This window comes from Mus musculus, chromosome 11, assembly GCF_000001635.26.
Source record: "Mus musculus strain C57BL/6J chromosome 11, GRCm38.p6 C57BL/6J".
Classification (NCBI taxonomy): Eukaryota; Metazoa; Chordata; class Mammalia; order Rodentia; family Muridae; genus Mus; species Mus musculus.
Window position 1 is genome coordinate 6,097,851 of NC_000077.6, and position 22,984 is coordinate 6,120,834.

Below are 22,984 nucleotides of genomic sequence, written 5' to 3' on the forward strand. Positions count from 1 at the left end.
CCCAGCACTTGGAAAGCAGAGGCAGAAAGGTCTCTGTGAGTTTGAGGCCAGAGTTCCAGAACAGTCAGAGTCACACAAAAAGAGCACTTTGTGAAAACAACCCCTACACCAAATAAGGAAAATGGAAGGAGAGAGGCTGGGTCATCTAGGATTACATGTGGCTACATACGAAAGGCAACCATGTGTGAAAGGTAATCCTGGCAGGTTATGTCAGCCAGGCCTCCAGGACCAGTTCATCCTGGCCATCCATGTCTCCATGGTAGGCTCCAACTCTCAGCTACATCCCAGATCCTAGATCCTCCTTCCTACAACTACTAAGCAGCCCATTCTCAGTTGGACATTCGCAGTCTCCTCCCACAGACCTCACTCAAGCCTGCCAGCAGATCCTCCCGGGCTGTACCCTCAGACCAACTGGACCCTGTTGTCCCTCTAACCCCAATGCTTCCACAATAGAGTCCACTAGCCCCCTCCCACTCTATGCAGTAATCAAACCAGGCAGGCTGTCTGAAGATCCACAGGGCCATCCTGTACCTTGACCCTGCAGAAGAGCTGTGGGATGGAGAAAGTGGGGACTGTGGTGGTCAACCCTGCTACTTGCTACAACAGCCAGGTGCTCCTACAGTGGAGACCCACTGGCTTTTAACTCTTCCAAGAGCCTAGAAGAGGGCCTTTTGTAACATTTCATCTATTTAAGACCAGCAACAAATTAAAGTTTAATTTTTTTTTTTAAATGCTGGCTATGGATGCTGGTGATGGCTGTGCCACCATGAGATTGTACAACTGGCCGAAATGGGGCCTTCAAGATGGCTCCGCAGATAAAGGTTCTTGATTGACTACTTGAGTTCCACCCCAGGGACCCACATGGTAGAATGAGATCCAATTTCACATGCATGAGCATGTATGAACACACGCGAACACACATACAAAGTATAATACAAAATAATTTTATGTAACGTGTATTTTGCCACAATAAAAATGTAAACACAAAAGCTTCCTGATGGAGGTGGGGGAGTATGCTGGGGTGAATGGGGAGAGGAAAGAGAATTGGTGAGTTTTTCTATGCTGGGAGAGGGGCACCCTGAAGTAATATTTGAAGCTTTATAGTCTAGCAAGCAGAGAAAGCAAAATGGGCACAGAGGTAGCAGGATTAAATAAGGAAAAATAAGGATTAAAGAAAGAGAAATTTGGATGGGTTGGAGGCGTCCTAGGTGAGCCCGGCAAAGGGAGAGACTAGGGTACCATTGGGCCTTCTAATTGTGGACTTTGTATGGTTTATGTAGGGACTAATTGCTAGAGACTCATTGGGTGCTCATCCTTTTACAGTTTAGGTAAGTACAGGACCATCTCCCTAACCCCTTTTAGGGACACCTGGCTCTTGGCTAGTTTATTCAGACCATCCAGAAAGTGTACACCATCTAGCTGTTATGGAGGAGGCAGAAAAATGTGCATGTTGTGCCATAGATGGCTGTTGTGCCATAGGCGGCTGTTGTGCCATAGACGGCTGTTGTGCCACAGACGGCTGTTGGATGTGGATCCGGGAGAGGTCCCTAGTGGCTGGGGTGAATGGGCACCTTTGAGTGTTAGCCCCAGAGCTCGTGTACAAATGGTTCAGGCCCCCTATGACCAGCCTGGGAGTCCTAGGGCAAAGAGAACAAGAGGAAACCTGGGGCAGGGAGACTAGAGGAGGCAGCAGTGTGGGCATAGGATGCACAGAGCTGCAGTGAGGGCACCAGGCTCTGGGAGTCTAGCTGGACTGGGTGCTTTGTCTGTATCCAATCTCCTGGAGTCCAGCTCCTCCCCTTCTGGAGCCCCCAGGAATCTAGAAGAACTTGACACAAGACCAGTGCCTTCAAGATATGGTTCTATCCCTCAGAAGGGCCCTTGGGGTCACGAGTTACAACAACCTGGGTAGTTTGGGGCTTCAGTGTCCACCCCTGTGCTGCTTCATGAGCCACGGCTCCGGCACTCCCATTTACCAGTGGGATCTGTGTTCATTCACCAAAACATCGCTTAGCCCAATGACTGAAGTCTGTCATCTTACCAAGAGTCCATGATTCCAGGTCAGACAGGCTGTGGGCAAAGCCTCAGGCCAACTGGACAGCCAGCTATCTATCCTTCCCTGACAGGACTACAGTGAAGGTTCTGTTGTGGCTGGGTTGGGGTGTTCTGGAACACCAGCTCTGAGCTCTAATGGGGCTAGAGCAGTGGTTCTCAACCTTCCCAATGCTGTTAACACAGCCCTTCAGTAGTTCCTCATGTTGTGGTGCCAACCACCACAGAACCATTTTCATTGATACTTCACAACTGTAATCTTGCTGTGGTTGTGAACTGAAATGTAAGTATCTGATATGCGGATTTCTGGGTATGTGACCTACAAGTTGAGAACCACTAGGTTAGAACCTAAAGTGTATCCCAGTGTGTGGATGAAGGTGAAGTGTGACCACAGTGTCTCCCCAGAGGGGAGGAGAGTATGTAAGTTTGCCATCCCCAGCAGGAGGGTGGAAAGGGTCAAGTTAAACGTCCTGTGCTGTGGCTTCTTCCTACTTCTTCTCACCTAGTTTTAGACCCTCTTACATGTCACAAGCTCTTTCGGCTGTTAACCAGCATCAGGCACAAAAGAGCAGGAGAGGCAACCAGTGGGGCTCTACTGCATTCTGTCTGCTTGTCAGGACTCTAGTGAAGGACTCCGTGGAGCTGACTCCCACACTATGTTCCTTCCAGTTGACACCAGGAAAGCTTTTAGCCCAAGTACATTGAGATTTCTAGCAGCATCTTCCTGGATGAGTAGATTTTGAACCTGAACCTGATTCTTCTAAGGTTATTGATTCTCACTGTACAGATAGGAATCCCCCCTCACTCTGTAGGGGTCCCACTTAGCCTGTTTCACAGTGTGTCTTAGGGTATTAGATGGCTCTTGGATGACCTGAGAGGGTGGGGTCTAGGTCCATAGTTCCAGAACTGGGTCCCTGTGCATCCATCCTTCCACCTATGCGTTCTCTTAGATCTACCCACCAGGCCTATGTATACTGTCATTAAACAGGCCGAGCCAGGAGGTTCAGCCAGGTTGCAGGTAGGCTAGATGCTGGTGCTTTGCACTTCATTACATAAGCTGGATGCAAAACAAGAAACCTAGAGTATCTTAAGCATTTAATGCCTGTGATGAGAAAGGCACTCCCAACAGGCAGAAGATAGGTACTTGTTTGCAAGCCAGGGGGCATGGGAGCTGCCACCAGGTACCACAGGGACAACAGGCTTGGGCCTTGGAAACAAGGCTAGGAATAGAAAAAGCTCTAGCCTGTCTCTGTGTTGTAGTTAGGAAATGAAGATAAAATATACAAAGTAGTTGAAGACACTGACATGACTCCCCAAGAACAGTCATACCTGAAGAGAGCAAGGCTTGAGTGTGAGGAGGGACTTTCTAAGGAAAAGTGGGCTTCCAGTTGGTCAATTCTAGAGCATATATAACTTACACAGGCATAAAGTCAGAATACCCTTACTAGTCGTGTGCACAGCGTGTACGTACAAAATAGATGAAAATGCAACTAGAAGTCTGTACAAGAAACCATCAAATAGAAATGTCAAAGCCTGTTTGCTTTTCTCACAAAGTGGTAATGCCCAGCACTCTTAACTCCTCACCCAGCACAAGACTAAAAATCAAAGGGGAGGGGGAGGGGGAAGGAAGGGGAAAGGGGGAGGGGGGAAGGGGGAAGAAGGGGGAAGGGAAGGGAAAGAGACCATAAAGATGTAAGGAACCTGCAGGAGACTCTACCACAGTTCCACCTTCAAGAGTGAGAGAAAGCCAGACCAACCAAAGCACTGACCTGCAGGAGATAAAGTAATATTCACTTCAGAAAGCCTCCTCTGAGGGAGGCCACAGAGCCGGCTCACAGAGGCAAGGGTGAAAGAAGCTAAGGACAAGCAGTTACCTATTTATACAATTTAAAAATGGCATCATGGAAATTCTGGTCTTCACTGCAGAGCAAAGACAAGGGGGTTCCTAAGTTTCGGACTGCTGTAGCCTGGGGAGACAGGAAAGGCAGCTCCAGCGCTTTCAGGCCGGGGCAGAGGTTAGCCTTAACCAGCAGGAGGGGCCTGTGTGGAAGAGTCTCCTGTGGGTGGTCACCAGACTAAAATGCTGCAGCAGCAAACTTTAAATTCTTGGTCCTTTTGAACGAGGGCCCACACACTTGCACTTAAACACAACCTCAAAGGATGGGTTTTGAAGGGCAGAATGCTTCTCTGACTTGCTACAGGCCTCAGAAGGGACTGAGTTCCAGGGCCCACAGTGGTCACTAGAGTGTAGAGTGTAGGGGGAAGGCAAGAAGAAACGGTGTTTGCCGGCCCACAGGGTGAAGGGGAAGGGCTATGAAATGTATGTTTAACTAAGAGTCCTACTTAGACCTTGCTGTTGGGCAAGGGTCCAGTTCATTGAAAGCAGTTAGTCCAAAGACTTAATCCTGGAAAGTGTGGTGAGTTTTATTAGACATGTTTCTTGGTGTCAACTTCCTAGTTAGCAGGTGTCGTCCTCTTTTTTTCACCTTCCTTTCTGATGACAAGGCTTTCTTGCTCAACTCGGAGCTTGTCTCTTTGGTGAGGGTGGTTGGTCAGCAAGCTCTTGGGATCCAGGTCTCTAGCTCCCCAGGAATCGCAGCATGTACTGCACATCTCACCTAGTTTTTTCTGTGAGCCTGTGAATCAGGACTCAACCTCACTCTTGTGCAGCAACATTTTACCAACTGACCCATCTAGCTCCTCAAGCCAGGGGAAACACTTAAAACTGGAAATTGCCTCCAAACCTTCTACTTAAGAAAACAATCAAGCTTGTCTTTATACACCGCTGATACAATCAGCAGCAGATACCTTAGATACCGGTAAGCTGTGGCCATCTCTGCGGTTTGTGAGTGTACATGCAGGCAGGACAGTGTCTTGCTGTCATGGCTGATGTCAGATGCCCATGGGAAGAGTCAGACCTCGTAGTTTGGACCCTACTAGGGGCCTAAGTGAGGGGATCCAGGAAAGGCACAAGGGCTCACAAGTTAGGGAACTGGCAAAGGGCAACAGGGAGCGAGCTGGGAAATCTACCTACTCTAGGACACACACCTTCTGGGCAGGCAGAAAGGAGCATCATCAGTCACGAGACAAAGGCGTCTCTGTAACTGAGAACAGCTTTCTGAAGACAAGCAGCAAGGGACGGGCATGAGCTGATTCTTGCCTCCATGGAGCAGGCGGCCTCTGAATACATTAGAGTTTACAGACATGAGCCAGCACTCACTACCACACATGGAAAACCAGCCAGGGAGACAGGCCAGACCTGGCTTTCAACTTCTCAAAGGTGTTGGGAAGATCAGAGGCTAGCACACACCAGTCTGTGTGCCCCAAGGGGTAAAGGGATACATGTGATTTGCAGGATGGGGGTCTCAAAAACCAGGTGTCACCTGGAGTTAAGGGTAGGGAGTCTTGAGGTACAGGGAACTTCTGCAGAGGTGAGATTAACTCTTGCCTATGCTGGAGGAGGCTGGTACACACAGAAAGCAAAAGGTGGCAGGCAGGCAAGCAAGCAGGTGTGGTATCCACTTCTGGCCCTGTGGCCCAGGTACTTAATCTGCTATCAGAGCAAAATGGCCAGGCATCCTTGGTGGTCCTGTTGTGGGAGGGTTTGAATCTTTTTTCCCCTGGCTCTTTCCTACCCTGACCTTATATAATGCCTCTATGAGGAGGCAGACCCTTCTCTTCAGCAAAGGTTTGGGAAGCCACTGAGGCACCCATGTCTGGGTTGTTGTGGGTTCAGGTGAATGACAGCTGCTGCCAAAAGGGAGAAGCTATCTTATGCCAGTCTTAGGTTGGATGGTTGGAGACAGACGAGGTAGCCACAGGCCATACACCGTGGGGAGAGATGCTTGCTCCTATAACTAGCATCAAGAGTTATACTAAGAAATCTGTGAGGCCTTGTCTAGCTCTTTGCAAACCCTAGTGTGGAGATGCAGCAGGAAGTGAGGCAGGCCTACCTCCAGGCATCTTTAATCTTGACCAACCGGCAAATGCTAACCTACCAGGCACAAGTCCATCCAGGAATCCAGAGGCTGACCTTGTGATGTCGTCCAGAGCCTGGGCCGGGGTATGACTGTTCCCATTCTGCAGGTCATCCCCACAGCCACAAGGTGAGCTGGCCCCATGAAGGGCTCTGCTCCCTCGCCCCAGGAATAGCAGGGAGTCAGCAGGCTGCACAAGGCCTTCTGTATGTGCAGTGTGGGTCTTGGGCTCTTGACTGGAGGATAGAAAGAAGAACCAACACTGAGGGTTCAAGTATGTTGGGACTCTGTTCTCAATTTGAAGACAAAGTGGTCAATTTTGAATCTTAAGAAATAAACCCAAAAGCCGGGCAATGGTGGCATATGCCCTTAATCTCAAGCACTCAGGAGGCCAGGCAGTCGGATCTCTTTAGAAGCCTGGTGTACAGAGTGACTTCCAGGGCAGCCAGAGCTAAACCAAACTAAACCAATAATGGCTGGTTGGTGATGGTCCACCCCTTTAGTCCCACCACTCAGGAGGTAGAGATAGACCAATCAATGTCTGGGTTTGAGGCTAGCATGGTCTGCAGAGAAAGTTCCAGGACAACCAAGGCTACATGGTGAAACCCTGTCTTGAAAACAAACAAACAAACAAACCCCTACAAAACCAAAAACAAGTAATGCAGGCATTTTAACATCCTGAGTTAATTGGTCAATCTGAAAAGTATATTCATTTTTTTTTCTCACCTGAGACAGTAACTGGTAAGCAAGACTGGGAGGAGGCACCCAGGGCTTTCAGAACACATCCAGTAGATGTTCCAGGCGGGAGGTTCTTTCAGACATCTAACTCTCTAGACCTTCAGGCAGGTAGCAAGCTCAACCCCAGCTGGCCATGGCCAGTCCTCGTTCTATAGAATACCCAGCTTTGTTTGTACCAGGGTCACTGGCCCTCTAACCCAACAGGATAGCTTATCAAGAACTAGCCAGCCTTTGCATTAACTCCATGCGTTCTCCTCACAAAAGGAGGCCATCCAGTTCCTGGCTGAGCTGCCTGCCAGCTGGCCCGCTAGAGCAGCAGATTTGAGGTGGGGTGAGGGTCTGTTCCCCAAGCAGAGTGTTCTGGCCAGCGAGTTCTCTGCACAGCAGCTGACGCCTCCTGGACACATTTCCACACAAAATGCTTGACTGTGCTCACTCCTGTACTCTCAGGGCCTATCACTGAAGACTTTTTTGGTGGGGGGGATAAGGTTATTTCTGGTCTCAGGAATGAGATGGGCAATACCTGTGCTTCATGAGAGAGGCTAACAAACCCACAGGTCCTGCCTACTGAGAATGAGTAGGGTCAGTGATGGATTCTCTGAATAGGGCACAACACAGGAAGGAGAAGTCTGAGATCTAAGTGGATTCTGAGACAGACACAGGGTTATGTACTGAGAAGAGCCTGCATTCTAAGGGCTTGGAAGCCTGATAAACTGTGTGTGTGTGTGGGGGGGCGGGGAGTTGGGTGCTAGTTTTATGTCAACTTGACAGCTATCCATAGTCACTTGAGCAGGGACTCTCCCTGGAAAGTGCTTCTATAAGATCTGGCCATAGCCGAGCCTGTAAGGCATCTCCCTAACTAGTGATTGACAGGGGAACACCCAGCCCATGTGGGTGTTGGGCTACTGGGTTAGGTTCTGTAAGAAAGCAGGCTGAGCAAACCAGGAGAAGTGAGCATGCCTCCATGGCCTCATTAGCTCCTGCCTCTAGATTCTTGCCCTTCTTGAGTTCATGCCCCAACTTCCTTCAATGACGGATTAAAACATAGAAGTATAAGCCAGATAAACAAACCCTTTCCTCCCCAAGATACTTTTGGTCATGGTGTTTAATCAAGGCAATAGTAACCCCAAGAAAAGGGGTCTCCAGCAGGGTGGTTCAATATTTTGAATGGGTCTTTATGGTAACAATAAAAAATTAACATCTTATAGGATTTCTAAAAGCAGTGAAAGGCCAGGTGAGAAACAACCCAGTGCATTTAGTTTTGGTGTTGACTGTGTAGAGGGAAGCAGGACTCACGGCTAGAAGTCAAGGGTAACGACCACTCATGTAAGTGTCTTAATAGTGACTGTCACAGACAGAACCAGAACTGCTTAAACACAGATTTATTGCAAACCAACACCGAGGAGCCAGAGCAACTCTGCAGGCTGGACACCCCACTCTTTGGGTCTCTGGGCAAAGGGGACAGAGTCACCCTGCTTTCCTCAGACCTCAGCTGGTGGGACTTAGAGACCACACTGTGGCTGTCGTGTCTAAAAAGAGAAAACAGGCAATGTGCCAGCTTCAGTGGCGGGGCAAACCAGGGCAGTGCCTCAGGGCAAAGAACTATCTACTTGGCTGGCTGGGATTGAGCCTCACTGTGATGGAGACATGTAGATACAGAAGCCACCACTACACCATGTACTACAACATGCCCCAGGGATCAGTCACAGCTTCCTGCCCCACGGCCTACAACCAGTGCTATATCCCCCAGGCTGCTTTTTCTATACAGGCTTGTTTGTTGAAACACGGCAGGGACAAAGAAAAAAATGCAACACAGAAAATAAAACCATGCTACAGTAATGAAGATGAGTCAACACAGAGAAAAGCATTGTCTTAAATAAAAGGATGCAGGGTTCCGCCACGACATCATTCCTTCTGCAAGACTACCCACAGGATGAGGGCCGAGAGGGAGAAGACTGCAGGTGCACACACACCACGAGACTTCCTTCTTTAGGTGAGACAGCTTCCATGGGACAGGGATGTGCGCAGCCTAGACCTTGATGAAAACTTCAGGAACAAACAGCAAAGTGTCCTGGGGATCTTGTGACTACGACAGATTCTGCTCCTGGACGGTGACCTCTTGAGGGAGATTTCATCAACTTGATGACCAATGTCCAATCACATGTTCAGACTCTGGAGTGGGTATATGGGGTCCACTGCTGTCCCTTGACCACCATCATGGTCTACTCAGGCCCACAGATTAACTCCCAGTATGGACTTTTAGGAAGTAAACCAGAAATCCCTTAAATGCCTACAATGAACCAGCTCCTTTCTACACAATTGTGTAAGTTCCAAAATTTGCTCTTCCAATGGCTCCTTCCAAGCAAGTGGACATAGCACTCGGTGGTGCAGGGCTCTTTCCAGAGAACAGTCTGCCTTGGCTTCAATGGGTCTTAATTCTTGCACTTTGTATGGTTGGTTACCAGAGTATAGAAATTAGTGCTGTGACGTGAACACACACACACACACACCACACAACTAAGAACCAGGCAAATGGAGATGCCAGGCACCAACCAGCACAGAGAGAGTACGTAAAGGGATGGGACACCAGGGTCCTGGTCCTCTGGGCAGGTCTTCACACCCTTAGCTGGCGTCGCCACACAGGCTCTGAGCTCCAAAAAGCAGTCTAGTGATTGGCACAGAGAAATCTTCATTTTCTTGGACTCAATTGTAGTTGCCTTCAAGCTAGTGCATACGTTTTCCTTCCTGAGGCATGCTTCAGGGTCAAAGCTCCTTAGGGAGTGTAGTTGACACGGATCTGCCAATGAACTACCAACAGGCTGTGATCTCTTCTTGGAGGTACCCAGGCTTGAATGCAGCACCCCCAAAGAGGAGGTCTTGAGGGGAAAAAGTAGTGGTGGCTAGTCTCAGCTCATTTCAACAAGAATCAAAGCAAGGCAGCTGCAGTCAGAGGGCAGACAGAATCCTTACCACACCTGGGTGAGAGGCCAGAACCTCAGACTTTCTCCTACCATCTCAAACAGACCCAGTTCCTGCTGCTCTGCCCATAAAACTGAGGCAAGTCAAGTGTATTCACAAAGAAATGAGCAAGATGGCACACACACACACACACACACACACAGAGATAGACACAGATCAACAACAAGTGAGGGAACCCCATAGCAGCCCCACAGCCATGCCCCGCTGGCCCTCATGCAGGTGCCTGGCTCCACACAACAACTTAGCTTTGTCTGAGCCCAGCCACTCCTTATCCCCAATCAGAAGACAAGCAAGCAGAATAGCGTCAAAACAACAGCAAGCAGAGAGAACGGGGAGAAAGGAAATGCTGCCTGCAGTGCCTGGTTGCTGTGGAGACAGAACATGTGCTACCAGTAGGCTGGGACATGTCCCTCCTGCATGTCAAACACCTGCATTCAGTGTTGGCCACAGACACTGCCAAGCAGCAGCTGGCCCTGTACCTTCTCTAGAATAGTCTGAAGGTAGAAGGTCAGCATGGAAGGCCTGGTTCATCATGAAAGAAAAAAATGGCTAGGACTGATCAGGAGAAGTGAGTCCCTGGCATGCAGGGAGTGAGGAGGACAACGTCTCCATCTCCCCAATGGCGAGGGTTTCCTTTACTTCCGGTCATTAAAACTGCACAGCCCCTGGGGAGATGTTGAACATGGCTGGGTCGAATCGCTGGCCTCGGAAGGGAGAGCCTTCAGCATCCCACCCCTTCTTCAGCATCTCATGGACTTTCTACAAACAGAAAATAGAGAGATTAAAGGAGATCACAAGGCATCGCATGCTTTCTCCTAGAACAGACTGCCTGCAGGCACAGACATCCTGCTTCCTCGGGGCTTGTGGACTTGCCTGTTAGGCCGACTGGCCAGAGGACTGCAGGCCAGTTTGTGTCCAAGGGAGGCACCCACTGACTGCCAAGTCCTCTGCAAGACTGTTCTCCCAAGACTGAATTTCTAGCTTTCCAGCTTCAGTCTCTAGTAGAGCCCTGACTGATCTTAGTTCATCTTCGGTTCCTTTCCCAATAGGTCTGTCCAAGTTCCACACAACCCACAGAGCCTACAGTAATCCCCAGGGAGATGATTCAGATATGAAGCGGTGGTGCCCCAGCCCCTTAGGGACATGACTAAGGTGTGTAGAGGTGTTCTAGCACCTCTTCCCCAAGGAAGGAAGTTCTTGTCATTGAAAAATTCATCAGACAATACTGGGATTGACCGAGGATATGATGATACCGAGGAAGGGAGAGACCTCCAAATGTCCAGCTGTGGACCAGTCCGAAACACCTCACTGCTTTTAGGACACAGTAAGAGCTGGTAGACTTATGGCCACTACTGAGCTGTCTAGTCCTTGAAAATCAGAGGCAGATTGGAGTTGTGTGGCTCTAGGCTGTGTCCCTGTGACAGCAGCTGTGCCCGTGCTAATGGGCTAGCCTTCCTCTGAGCATCTGCCTTCCTCAGTTGCTACCATAGACGTACCCAAGAGAAGGAGATCTTCCTTCCTTCCTTCCTTCCTTCCTTCCTTCCTTCCTTCCTTCCTTCCTTCCTTCCTTCCAACCGTAAGAAAGCAAAGACTAACAAGACGAATGGCTGGAGACTGTCCCCCAGTGGAGCACCTGCTGCAGACAGCCCTGCAGAACGGGCACAGAGGACAGGTGCTGCTGCCCTTATCACGAAGATGACAGATTGAAAGCAAAGTGAAAAATTTTGAATGTCAGCAAAGTTACTGGATTCTCAGAACTATGGATTATTAAACAAAATCCAAGCTTCGTGATAAGTGAGTCTTGGCTTGTTTTTAAATCTAAGTGAAGTAGCAACAAGCATATCAAAGAAACTTAGTCCATAGTAGGCCTCCATCTTTGCCCATGAGAAGTGTGAAGCTGTATAGTCTCAAAAGAAAACAAGATGAGACCAGCCAAATAACCTAGGCAGGAGGCTGCTGAGCCTTAGCCAGCTGCAGGGTGAACAAGAACCTAGTGACTGTGTGGGACCCACTATAAAACGGACAATTGAGGGAGTTCAGGATGCCAAGATAAATGCATGGCCCTTTCTCCAGAGCCAAGGCAGAGAGAGATCAGACTACCCTGTGTGCCACCAAACTTACTCATAGGATTTAGTGACATCTATCTGTGCAATGTCTGTCACTGCTTATAAGGGGTAAGTGCTACCAGGCTGGAGGAATCCTAAAAAGACACATCAAAGTACAGACAGAGCAATGACACCTGTGTACGTCCACATAAGCCTTCTAGATGAACACTTAACTGGGGAAAAGATGAAGAGTATTCCATTTGTTGACTTTGGAAAGAAGTGACCTTATGGCAATTAAAGAATTAAAAAACGAAAAAAAAAAAAAAAAAGAGAGAGGTATATTACCACTTCAAGATTAAAATGCTTTAAAATACAAAGCACTGGTGGCATTAGAAGCACAATTTAAAATTCTGGCAGATTTAGAAAACTTCAAGTTTACACCATAAATGGGCATCAATACAGAGCCTGTTGGTAACTGTGACTGCCAATGTGCACAGCAGATGGAGGCTGGCAGAGGAACCTGGCCCCATTTCCATTCTCTTTCTGCTAGTTAGGAGTGGCAATCCTAGAGAAGTGACCTCAGCTACCCATGAAAGCCCTGTGTGTGAGTACTGATGATGAGCTAACCTGCTGCATCAGGACCTACCTTTCTGTTTCTTTGCTCAATAAAAGAAAGTGCTAAAGATACTTTAATGGAACCCCAGGGTGCTGTACACTGAAGATGTGTCTCCAAGGCATTTCAAGCCTAGAATGGAACGAAAACTTCAGCACAGATACCAGGCGGATAGTGGGACTTGTGAAAATTGAACTATGCTCCTGACTATCCACAGCCAGAGGCTTCCTTGGCCATCCTGATTCGTCCAGCACTGGGGATGGAATCACATTGGTTCCACCCATGCCTTAGCTCCTTGAAGGTCTTGCTGGGACCACATCTGGGCAAATACACTCGCTCCCTCAATGGCCCCTGTGAGATCCATGACAAGTCCACAGCAAAATCAATTTAGACTCAAGATAAAGCTCTTTCCACTAGACCACAGCATCTTTAAGGTATTCCTTAGGGACCTTCTTAGCTGGGTTGTTGTTTAGTCTCCTCAGTTTCGCAGTGTTGGATCATAAAGAGCTGTGTGGAAGCTGTCCATCAGCCGTGGGCAAGTCTTCTATGCACAGTTGTGAGGACCTTCTGTTTCAAACTCAGGTTTCTGCAACGTCTTGTGGGCAAAGAGGGCAGTCTTCATAGAAAGCAAAAACAGGACACCCCCAAAGCCTTGCCTTTGGAGTGAGACAGCTTTCCAGTAGCAGCCCTCACACAGGATACTATATTCAGTGTACTGTGCACAGTGCATACATATGAGGGTTAGCCCTGTTATCATTTGATCCTTTTGCTATCCTGTTTCAGAATGGCAGTGAGGAACTTCCTAAGAGCTGTCTTGGTTTACTGGAGACAAGCATACGACCCTATTCCCGGTCTGGGACAGTAGGCTGGGAAGCAGTCGTCCTGACTAGGTGATCTGAGACTTACAAGGATGGGAAAAAAGCAGCCAGTTCCTGCAGAGGACCATTATTGAGACTGCAAAACAAGGCTGAACTGTTCTTTGAATAAGGTCACATTAAAGAGGCTAGCCTCTTAATTCCTTAAAGATAGCTGTGTGCTTGCTCTCACTGATGCAGACTGTTTTCCATCTGTCCTTGAGGAAGGTGACACTAAGCCACGCCAGAGGGCATCAGGACTGAAGGAAAAAAGGAGGGCTGCACAAAAAACAAGAGCCTGGGAGGGGAAGGAGACAGGGTGCACAGAACCTGACCTACCATGCAAACCCTGCACTGCTGCTAACTCCCGGCAAGTGGCACTGAGGTTGTTTTGACAAGTGTTCTGCAAGGGATGCAATCCCAGAGACCTGGAGACTCACAGGTGCAGAAAGCTGGAGGACCTTCTAGCTTTTCTTACATCTTGTAATTCAAATCTGCACAAGACTTCCCTGAGGTCTGGCAAATGCACAAAGGCAATTCAAGCCACAATCAGTACCTATTTCAGTGTTTCTCTACAACAAAGACTCAGTCACAGCATCCGGGGAAGGTATGAAGAGCCATACTTATCCTTGGTCTCTCCATTCTGTGGCACAAATTTCTCAGTGGTACTTGGTAGCTCCTCCTCATCTGCGTTCACTTCTCTGGTCAAGGCAGGCTCTTTCCCTGGCAGTCACCTGCTAAACACATCTAAGTCCTTCTGTGGGCAAAGTCCTGATCCTAGGCACAGGAGTGAGCCGATCCATAAGGCCCCACCCCGAGGCAAAGTGCCACAGATAGACCTTGTGTCTAGCAGACACAGGTCAACATGACTGTATTACACTGTGACCAAGCAGGTCTGGCTATCTCTGCTAAGGTGAGGTTCCAAAGTTCTAAGTTTCTGCCTAAGGACCTCTGTATTACATGGGCCTTCCCCTCACAGACCTTCTCTTCACCACACACAGGGTCAGAACAGAGCAGGAAACCCCAGCCCTTTGCTAGAGCTGCTATGAGGCACAATACATCCTGAGACCTCAAAACCTCAGTCTCTTCATTTTGAAACAGACACTCTAATCAGAACTGTTGTGCAGAGCCTACAACCAGTTAACCTACCCTGCCCATCACAGCTCATGCTCAAGACATGTGCTCGTATGGCCTGGGGGAAGAGGTAAGGACACCAGGGCTGCTTCTAAAGGCGTGTCCATGAAAATAGACTACAGTGGCCAGTGCAACAACAGAGCCTACTAAAGACCCCTGCCCCAAGGTATAATGCCACTCTGAAGGGAAAGACAGGGCAATCCAAACAAACCACAAAGAAAAACTCCTTCAGAGACAACAGGGAACACACATTAACTTCTCTGGAGCCCTGGGGGCTGCCTTTCTGTAGATAGCCTATACCCAGTTGTCAATCCTTCTCTGAGCCATGCTTGGTCTACATGCACACGAGCTCATGTGCTGTTTGGCTGGGCATTTCACAGTGATGAGAACCCACAGCAACAGCCTTTTCTTCCCTAAGTAGCTACTCTGAGGATTATTAAGAGGAAGAACAAATGTGTTTATCTAAGCAATCATTCTTTGCCACCAGCAGCCTGTCCCTGGGCACTCTACAGGTCAGGCATAGCCTTCTGCTCTCCCAGAAGCTGCTGGCATTCCCTTGTTACAGCCCCAGCACTCCTCTTCACTCACCTACTATTTGCTGTGCATTAGCTTTTGGAGTCAGAACCTAAGCTGGCCCTGAAGCCTAGCCCTCCCTTCTTCTACCAATGGGGCTCTCAGGGCTCCAGAAAGTTGCCTGTAGATAAGGCATAAAGAGTCATCAACACCCAAGGATTCTAAGCTATGGTGTGTTCAGGGCAAATAAAGAGACACCATCAAGGCTGTGCCATTAAGCTCAGGTATGAGATATGGCTGAATAGCAATGTTTATCTGTCCTCAGGAAGGACTAGGTGACATAAGCAATTCCCTAGCTAAGCAGGACACTGCAGAACTAAAGCAGAGGCCAAGGGCCAAGCCAGTACTACCCTATTCCCATGCCCTCTTCCCCACCAGTGTGACCCACCGCCTGCTGAGGGTACAAGGAGGGCTGTGGTGCTCGTACCAGCTCGTGGCTCTGGGGCTTGCCCTGCAGTTTCTGGTGGTAGTCAAAGGTGAGTCTGTCCAGGACTGCCTGCTCCTCCTCATCCACAGTAGCCATGGAGCGCTCCTTGTTGATCTTGTCGATGTCGATGGGCTCTTCCCCCTCCAGGATGGCACTCCACCAGTACTCGCCAACCTTGCTCAGATTCACCTGGGACAACAGAGAGAAAACCTGTATCAAGTATGGCAGGAGACAGCCCAAGCCTCTGGGAAAGAACATTGAGCACTGTGGACAGAGCCTAGCAGAGGACAAGCAAAGTGCTAGGGACAGAGCAAAGTGTGTGAGGGCAGATATTCCAGGCTGAGCTTAGAACCTGCACCAAGGGCAGGTGGCTGAATGAGCAGACAGCTGAGGTCACACGCGGGAACCTCTGAGCCAGAGGTCATGTTGAAGGCACTTAAGGAGACCTGAATCCTACAGGTCTTGGTCCTCAGAGTCAGAATACTGTCTACCACATGTGTCTGCACTTCCTAGGCAGACACTGTTTTCTAAAACCTGGCCCTGGGCCTTCCCATGCTGCTGCAGTCCTGCTGGGTGAGGCCTTGTCTCTGCCCAACTCAACCATGTTCCTCCCTTCCAAGAGCCACACTTAGTCTCCTGCTGCCTTTCTGGGAGATGGGACCTCTGAGATGAAGCATGCAGCCTAATACATGACAATCTTCAAGGATCCCTCTCATGACAAGGCCTGTCCCCACTTCCTCCATGGCACCTGCAGTAACCCTCCAGCCCCAGTCCTAGACATCAATGGTTCAGAGAGGTGTCCAAGAGGAGTTGACCACAAGCTGCAGGAGAGTCTAGGATCAGTGTGGTCAAGTAAAGTGGCATCTACCCAAAACCATGCAGTGCCCTTGGTATTGAAATCTGTGAAGCTTATGACCACAGAAACTTAGAAGCCAAGTGGAATTTCAACAGGAGAGGAACAGAGACCATCAGCAGCATCTTGTATTCAACGGCACAGGCGCTTTTGTCACAGGACACCCTATAGGACACGCCATTTCCCAAAGCTACTGGTCAAATGGGCACACAAAAGAAACTAGAAGCGTTGGCAGTAGCCTTTGTGGTCACTGGCTGGACGACTCATCAGGAAACTTTTATCTGAGTAGACCAAGTTTGTTGTTGTTTGCCCATCCTGTAAGGTGACTGTGATGGGCTAAACCATACAGTGCTCAGATGGTGTTAAGAGCTTCTGTGCCTGACCTGGAGAACCCTGGAGTCAGTCCCCTGGAGTACAAGCATCTAAGAGGTTAAGCTGGTGGTAAAGAACACACAGTGGAGGCTTCCAGAAATGGAAAAAACAACACAAAAACTTGTAATCGTGATATGACATCAGTATCTTGTAACGTCTTTTTTAGAATTTTTATTTATTTTATTTATATAGGTATACTGTAGCTGCCTTCAGACATACCAGAAGAGGGCATCAGATCCCATTACAGATGATTGTGAACCACCATGTGGTTGCTGGGAATTGAACTCAGGACCTCTGGAAGAGCAGTCAGTGCTCTTAACCACTGAGCCATCTCTCCAGCCCCCACCTTGTAACTTCTACTTCTTATGCCAAAAGTACAAGGGAATGAACATAAGGAAGAGGGGCCAAAGAGATGATGCACTGATTCAGATCACTGGCTGCTCTTCCGGAGGACCTGGATTTGATTCTTAGCACCCAAATGGTGGTTTCCAACTGTCAATAAGTCGAGTCCCATGGTACCTAATATCCTCTTCTGGCCTCTCTGAAAATTGTACACATATTGTTTGCAGGCAAAACACCCATACACATAAAATAATGGGGGGGGGGGAAATGACACATTTTTTTTTTTTAAATAGGCAAAAGCACCCGCCTATGGTAGCACCTTTACCAGTAAATGACTTCTGCTGTTTGTCCCCACTTATAAACTATAAACTTAAAACAACACTATTCTACATATTCTAATCCACAGGCCCTAAAATGATGTGCAGTTTATGAGGTGGGGACCCCAAATAAGCCACAGAAACCCTAATGCTGAGAATTTGGCCCTGTCTTTACCGAGACTGAGGGGTGAAGAACCTTCAAGTAGGAAATCGGCTTTCTCTATTTCAGAAGACATTCTGAGGTGCTTACAGAATAACTGCTAAGCTGCTGGAAAGAAGAGAGCCTTTTATCTTTATCAATAATTATCATTACTGAGATCTACAGTAGTTAACTATTAGAACACCCCCTCCCCCAAACAAGGCTCTGTAACACACACATTATCATGACTATTTAAGATAAAGACAAATCCTCTAAGTCAGGGCTGTGGGAGGTAGATTCTCCTTCAGCTCCAAGCCCACCAACAGCAGGGAAGACCCAACACTGTCTGTACATCAGCTATTCCTAGTGGACCTTTGTACACCACAAGGACCAGACTCAAAATTACCACTAAGTCTACACAGATGCTCAACCCCATAGCTCCACAGACATAAGAAATGGAACACAGGACGAGTCTCTGGTCTGCCCCACAGGAGAGAGTGGATTACAGCCACCTGCCAGATGTAAGGGAAAGATTCACTTCCAGGTCTACAGTGGGAAGATGGGGTAGGGTTCATCCTCTTCCAGGTCCACCTGTGTACTTAGCAAATCTAGCAAAATTCATGATGAATCCAATCACTTTTTACCATTAGAAATATTTTATCTATATTTATTTTCACAGAACGTCCATTTACAGGAACATGCTCAAATTCTTCCAAAAAAAAAAAAAAAATCTCAAAGTTACTGAAGCAGTAAGGATCAAACTAAGGGCACTGTGCATACCAGAGAAGCAATACACTACTGCACTACACTCCAGGCTCTTTGTATGTGCCTGTGGTGCATGCACAAGTACAAGTGTGTGCACCCCTGTGTATAAGGAGAACAGAGGAGGACATTGGGTATTCTCCTCTATTGCTCACCACCCTATAAAGTGACCCTAGCTGGCCAGTGAGCTCCTGGGATCTGGCCCCACTCCACATTTAAGACATAAGCAACCACACCTGGTTTTGGCTATTGTTTGTTAAAACCAACCAACCAACCAACCAACCAACCCACCCACCCACCCACCCACCCCTACAGCACAAGTGTGGTCATCATGCTTACAAAGCAAGTGTTCTCGCCCACTACACCATCTCCCAAGCCCTTCAGTCCCCACCCCACCCCACATCCCCTTTTGAGACCTGCTTAAGGCTGGCATTGAATTCATAATTCCATGATTATCCTGTCCCTGAGAACTAGGATTAAAGGCATGCACCACCACAACAACCAGCTTTTAAAGTATCTATAACTAAAACACACACATTCCTCAGTCAGGTATGCATGTCAACTACCTAACTGGAGCAGTTGAGGGCTGTTGTACAGACAGCATGGGTTCAGCCATATCATATCACCAAGTAACACCAAAATGCATCACTCGTTTATGCTGGTAAAAGATGTCAGCCACCTTATTTTTAAAACAATTTTTTATTGTGAAATTACATAACACTTTTTTTTTCAAAAGTCAACAGTTCAATGGCAATTGGTACACCCATGATGGTATGCAACTAACCACATATGTATCCTGAAACATCACTCCAAAAAGAAGCCCTATAGCCAGATGTAATTACTCTTCATCTTACCATAATAAAATCTCCTAAATATCTTCCCTGACACCTCCGGCACAATTACTGATGCTTTTGTCTCATTGGATTTCACACAAGTGAAACCTTACATTGCTCTGTGTTGGCTCCTTTCACTTATTATAAGGTTTTTGAAGGTCATCAGTGTTGTGGCACATATCAGAACTTCATTCCTCTCCATGCTGAGGAGCATTCCACTGGATGAATTAACCACAGCCTGTTATCCATTCTCCCCCTTTTGGCTATGTGAATAATGCTGCTATGTGCAAGGGTTTCTGTTTTCCCTTCCTTTGGTATTTACCTAGGAATGGAATTGCTGGCTCACATGGTACTTTAGGTCTCAAGAAAGCACCAAATCGTTTCCCACTGGAGCTGGACTCCTTCCACATCCTGGTACTGCACAAGGAAAGGATCCAGCCCTCTACTCCCTCATGGATATTTAGTTTTGTTGTTGTTGTTTTGTTTTTGTCATAGCCATTTTCGAGGGTGCCGTAGCTTGTTATTCTTTTGCCTGGCTATACACAAGTATACATGGTTCAGTATTTTTCTCAGTGACCTCTGCCCTAAGGTTCAGGATGCTCTTGAATCTGGGGCAGGAGACCATACCAAAGGTTCTGTCATTTCCAAAGCTTCTGTGACTATTCTGAGTGGGCAGTCAAGGGTTAAGTGAGGCTGCAGTGTTAGTGACGGCTCATGAGTATCTTCCCCTACCTTGGCCTGGCCTCCTTTGTTTGCCACAAAGCTTCCTTGAAGCATTTCATGTGCTGTGCTGTCTGGCTCCTTACCCTCACAGCCAGGACCTAGCCTTGACTTTTTAAATACCTTCATGTCCCAGAAGTCTTAGCTGACACGTTCTTCTGAGCATCACTGACTTCCTTGGAGTAATACCCCTAGGGAACTCAGGTAAGACACTTTGGGCACTTAATCTTCCAAATAAACTACTTAAAGTGGTTAGAATACACTCAGGTCTCCGAGGGTAGGGTAGGGTATTCTTGATACTGAAGACAGAATCTGAGTTGTGTGAGAACAGAGGAAAAATGCTCATGGAAGAGATTTCAAGGGTTCCTGGCTAAAGACCACACCCTGGCAAAAGTAGTCCCATGGTTTGCTTAAATTAGCTGTTTTTGTTTTAACATTTTGTTACTTTGTAACAAGTCAGACTTGAGGAGGTGTAGTTTGCACACAGTAAAACTCACCCTGTTGCAATTTAGTCTCCTCCAGCCTCCACTACAACCCACCCACACCCAGGCCTTCCCTCCACTTCATTTTGCATTGCTCATCTTGCCATCCAGCTTGTCCAGGTCCAGGATGTCTTCCCCTGAACACCACAGCTTGTGGGCTTGTATACACGCTTCCTTTCTGGATCCTGTGGGCTATGATGCTTGGCAAGACTATCCCATGATGTAGGTGATCACTATCTGTCCATGGCCGTGTAGGTGTTCCTAGGGTTTGGTGGTTGGGTAGGAAGCTGTTGTAAAGATGTGTGCGTTTCCTCCTCTTGGGAGCACAGAGCAGGTCATTAGGGCTGCAATGTGGGCACACTGGCTATGTCCACCACCTGGCACTCATAGTAGCAGTGAGGCGTTCAGGGTCCCACAGCTCCTCCAAATTGAGCACTATGGGCTTCTTGGCAGCCACTCTCACAGGTATACAAGGCATCTCACTGTAATTTTGACTTTATTTCCCTAGTGATGCTGAGTTTCCTTGTATGTTTGTAACACTACTCATTTCTTATTTGCAAAAAACTTCAAATTTACACATTGCTGAAAGTACAGAGAGCCACACAGGCATTTAGCAACTGTCCTACTCTGTATGTGTTTGCATAAAACATAATAAATAATGCTTTTTTCTGAATCATTTAAGAGTAAGGACCACTGTGTTGGCCCTGTACCCTGACTTACTTTCTAAGACTAAGTAAGTCTTCTCAAGTAGCAGCCTGGCCTGCTTCCCTGGTCCTCTCTACTTCGCTAAGGACCCTGTCTAGTGTCTCCTGAGGAACCCAGGTGTGTATGTGGCCCACCTGCAGGTATCTTGCAAGAACATTCCCTCTCATTCCAGGCCTTCCCACACTGTCACATTAACACATAAGCATCAAGCTCTTAGGACCCTGTGAGGTCCCATCTCCCACTGACCTCTCCTTACTGACAGGGCATGGGCACTGCTAAAGACAGCACCTTCTGTTCAAGGAAACTGCTTGCTGCCTCCTGGCCACCACCTTTCTCAGTGGCTTAGAAAGTCACTCTGAACCGTTGGGGCAAAATGAGGTGGCCCTTTCCAAGGTCACTGTGACCTCACCATTTCCTGGATGCACTCTCATTTTCCAGGTCCTCCTTTACCTGCCTGGTCCCAGAACACAATAATTTCCCAGAGGGACCCCAGATTGTCACTGACTGAACAGTGCTCCCAAAATGTCCTCGCAGAAAAACTTCACCCTCGGTGTGAATAAACTTACCTCAGCATCCCCCGATCTGTGCCGATGACTCACCAGCATTTCTATCCCTTTCCTTCCTTAGTAACGGAACCTCATTTCTATTCAGGGAAGCACTGTGCCCAGTGAGGATGGCTTTACTCCTCGCAGCTGCCCGTGGGATTGAGTTTGGGCCAACGGGAATGTTGTGGGACGTTCCTTCCAGGAAGGCACCTTGGAACAAGGGCAGATAATGGGGTGAGATGACAGCATGGCGGGGGCACCTGCTCAGCTCGACACCCACTGTGGAGAGATGTGGGCAGCCTGACTCCTATGGGTATGCTGCAAGCCAGCTCGATATAAGCAGTCTCCTGATTTTCAATGTCATCAACTGCCTTTCTGAGCTTAAGAAATTAAAACAAAAACTAAGACGCTGCATAGGTCAGACAGGATACAGCCATGGATCTCACCCAGGGAGGCAGAATACAGCTATACTTGCAGAGTGGGGACAACACAATGATACAAAGCTATGTGCCACTTTCTTCCTACTATACAGGAGGAGGTGCTGAGGGCCCATCCACTGTTCAGCATAGTCCTGCTTTCATTTGGAACAAGCAGTCTTAGGTCACTGCCTTCTGCGTGATCTCCAAGCCTCAGCCTGGAGATAGCATTACACTACAGGTATAAGGGCTCACATTCCAGTATGTATAAAACCAAGGTTTGGGGCGCTTGCCAAAATGCTAAAATAATTTAATTTGTAGTTTCCATTCTGGATTAATGAACATGATCAGTAAGTGACCTGCAAGGACATCTTCATAGGCCAGGAAATGTTGTCACATCAGGAAAAGTGGCTTGCAACTCAGAGAAGGCCAACAACGGACCCTTTCATCCTTAAAAGAAAACTGGAGATGCCCAGACAAACTGGCAAGGAACATTAAGTAGTCCTGGGAGACAAGGGGTGTCGCTGCTGACGCAGCACTAGTGCCACTTAGAAATGATGCGCCCTTCGGGGACAGCCACAGAGCAATTATCCTGGGGTTCCACTTTTTGAGAAATAACTTCAGGAAATCATCTCAATACAGTCAGGGAGGTACAGCTTATATAAAAATACTCACAGGGCTAAAAAGAAAAAAAAGAAAAAACAAAACCACATAAATAAATACAGTGAAGTAAGCTTTAAAGCCGGAATTCCAACATCTGTTTCTTCAGAAAATATTCTAGTGCTATCTGAACAATGCTAAGTAGTTTGTGTGTGAGATGTCAGTACATGAAGATGCGTGGAATGGCATTCACTGCTCAGGCAGATCCAACTACCTTTGCAACACAGCCATGTCCAATAGTCCCTGAAGCAGAGCATGCCGCCTGCCTACAGCTACCCACGCAATGCAGAGGGCAGTCAGCTTGCCAGCTCTCCACAGGGAGGAAAAAACGAGGCCAATGCACAAGCTCAGTGCCTCGCTTCTGGAACCGAACGGAGAGTCAGGAAAAGTAGCTGGTGCCGTTGCCACGGCTGATTTTACATCTCTGTAACCAGGCAAGGAGCTTG

The 22,984-nt window shown here is 48.0% G+C and overlaps 1 protein-coding gene across 3 annotated transcripts in view; it reads right to left on the minus strand.

Annotated features, from left to right (window-relative positions):
* Positions 1-7,840: 7,840 nt before the first annotated feature.
* The window catches only part of Nudcd3 (NudC domain containing 3), a 95,929-nt gene continuing 80,785 nt past the window's right edge, over positions 7,841-22,984 (minus strand). For 2 of the 3 annotated variants that reach the window (NM_001363446.1, NM_173748.5), the window contains 2 exons: positions 15,393-15,581; positions 7,841-10,505 (listed from right to left, as the gene is read on the minus strand). In NM_001363446.1, coding sequence (NP_001350375.1) covers positions 10,395-10,505; positions 15,393-15,581 — 300 coding nt within the window. In that variant the 3' untranslated portion in view covers positions 7,841-10,394. Of the gene's footprint in view, positions 10,506-15,392; positions 15,582-21,483; positions 21,673-22,984 lie in introns of all 3 variants that reach the window. The other variant, XR_001779940.2, reaches the window with a different exon arrangement.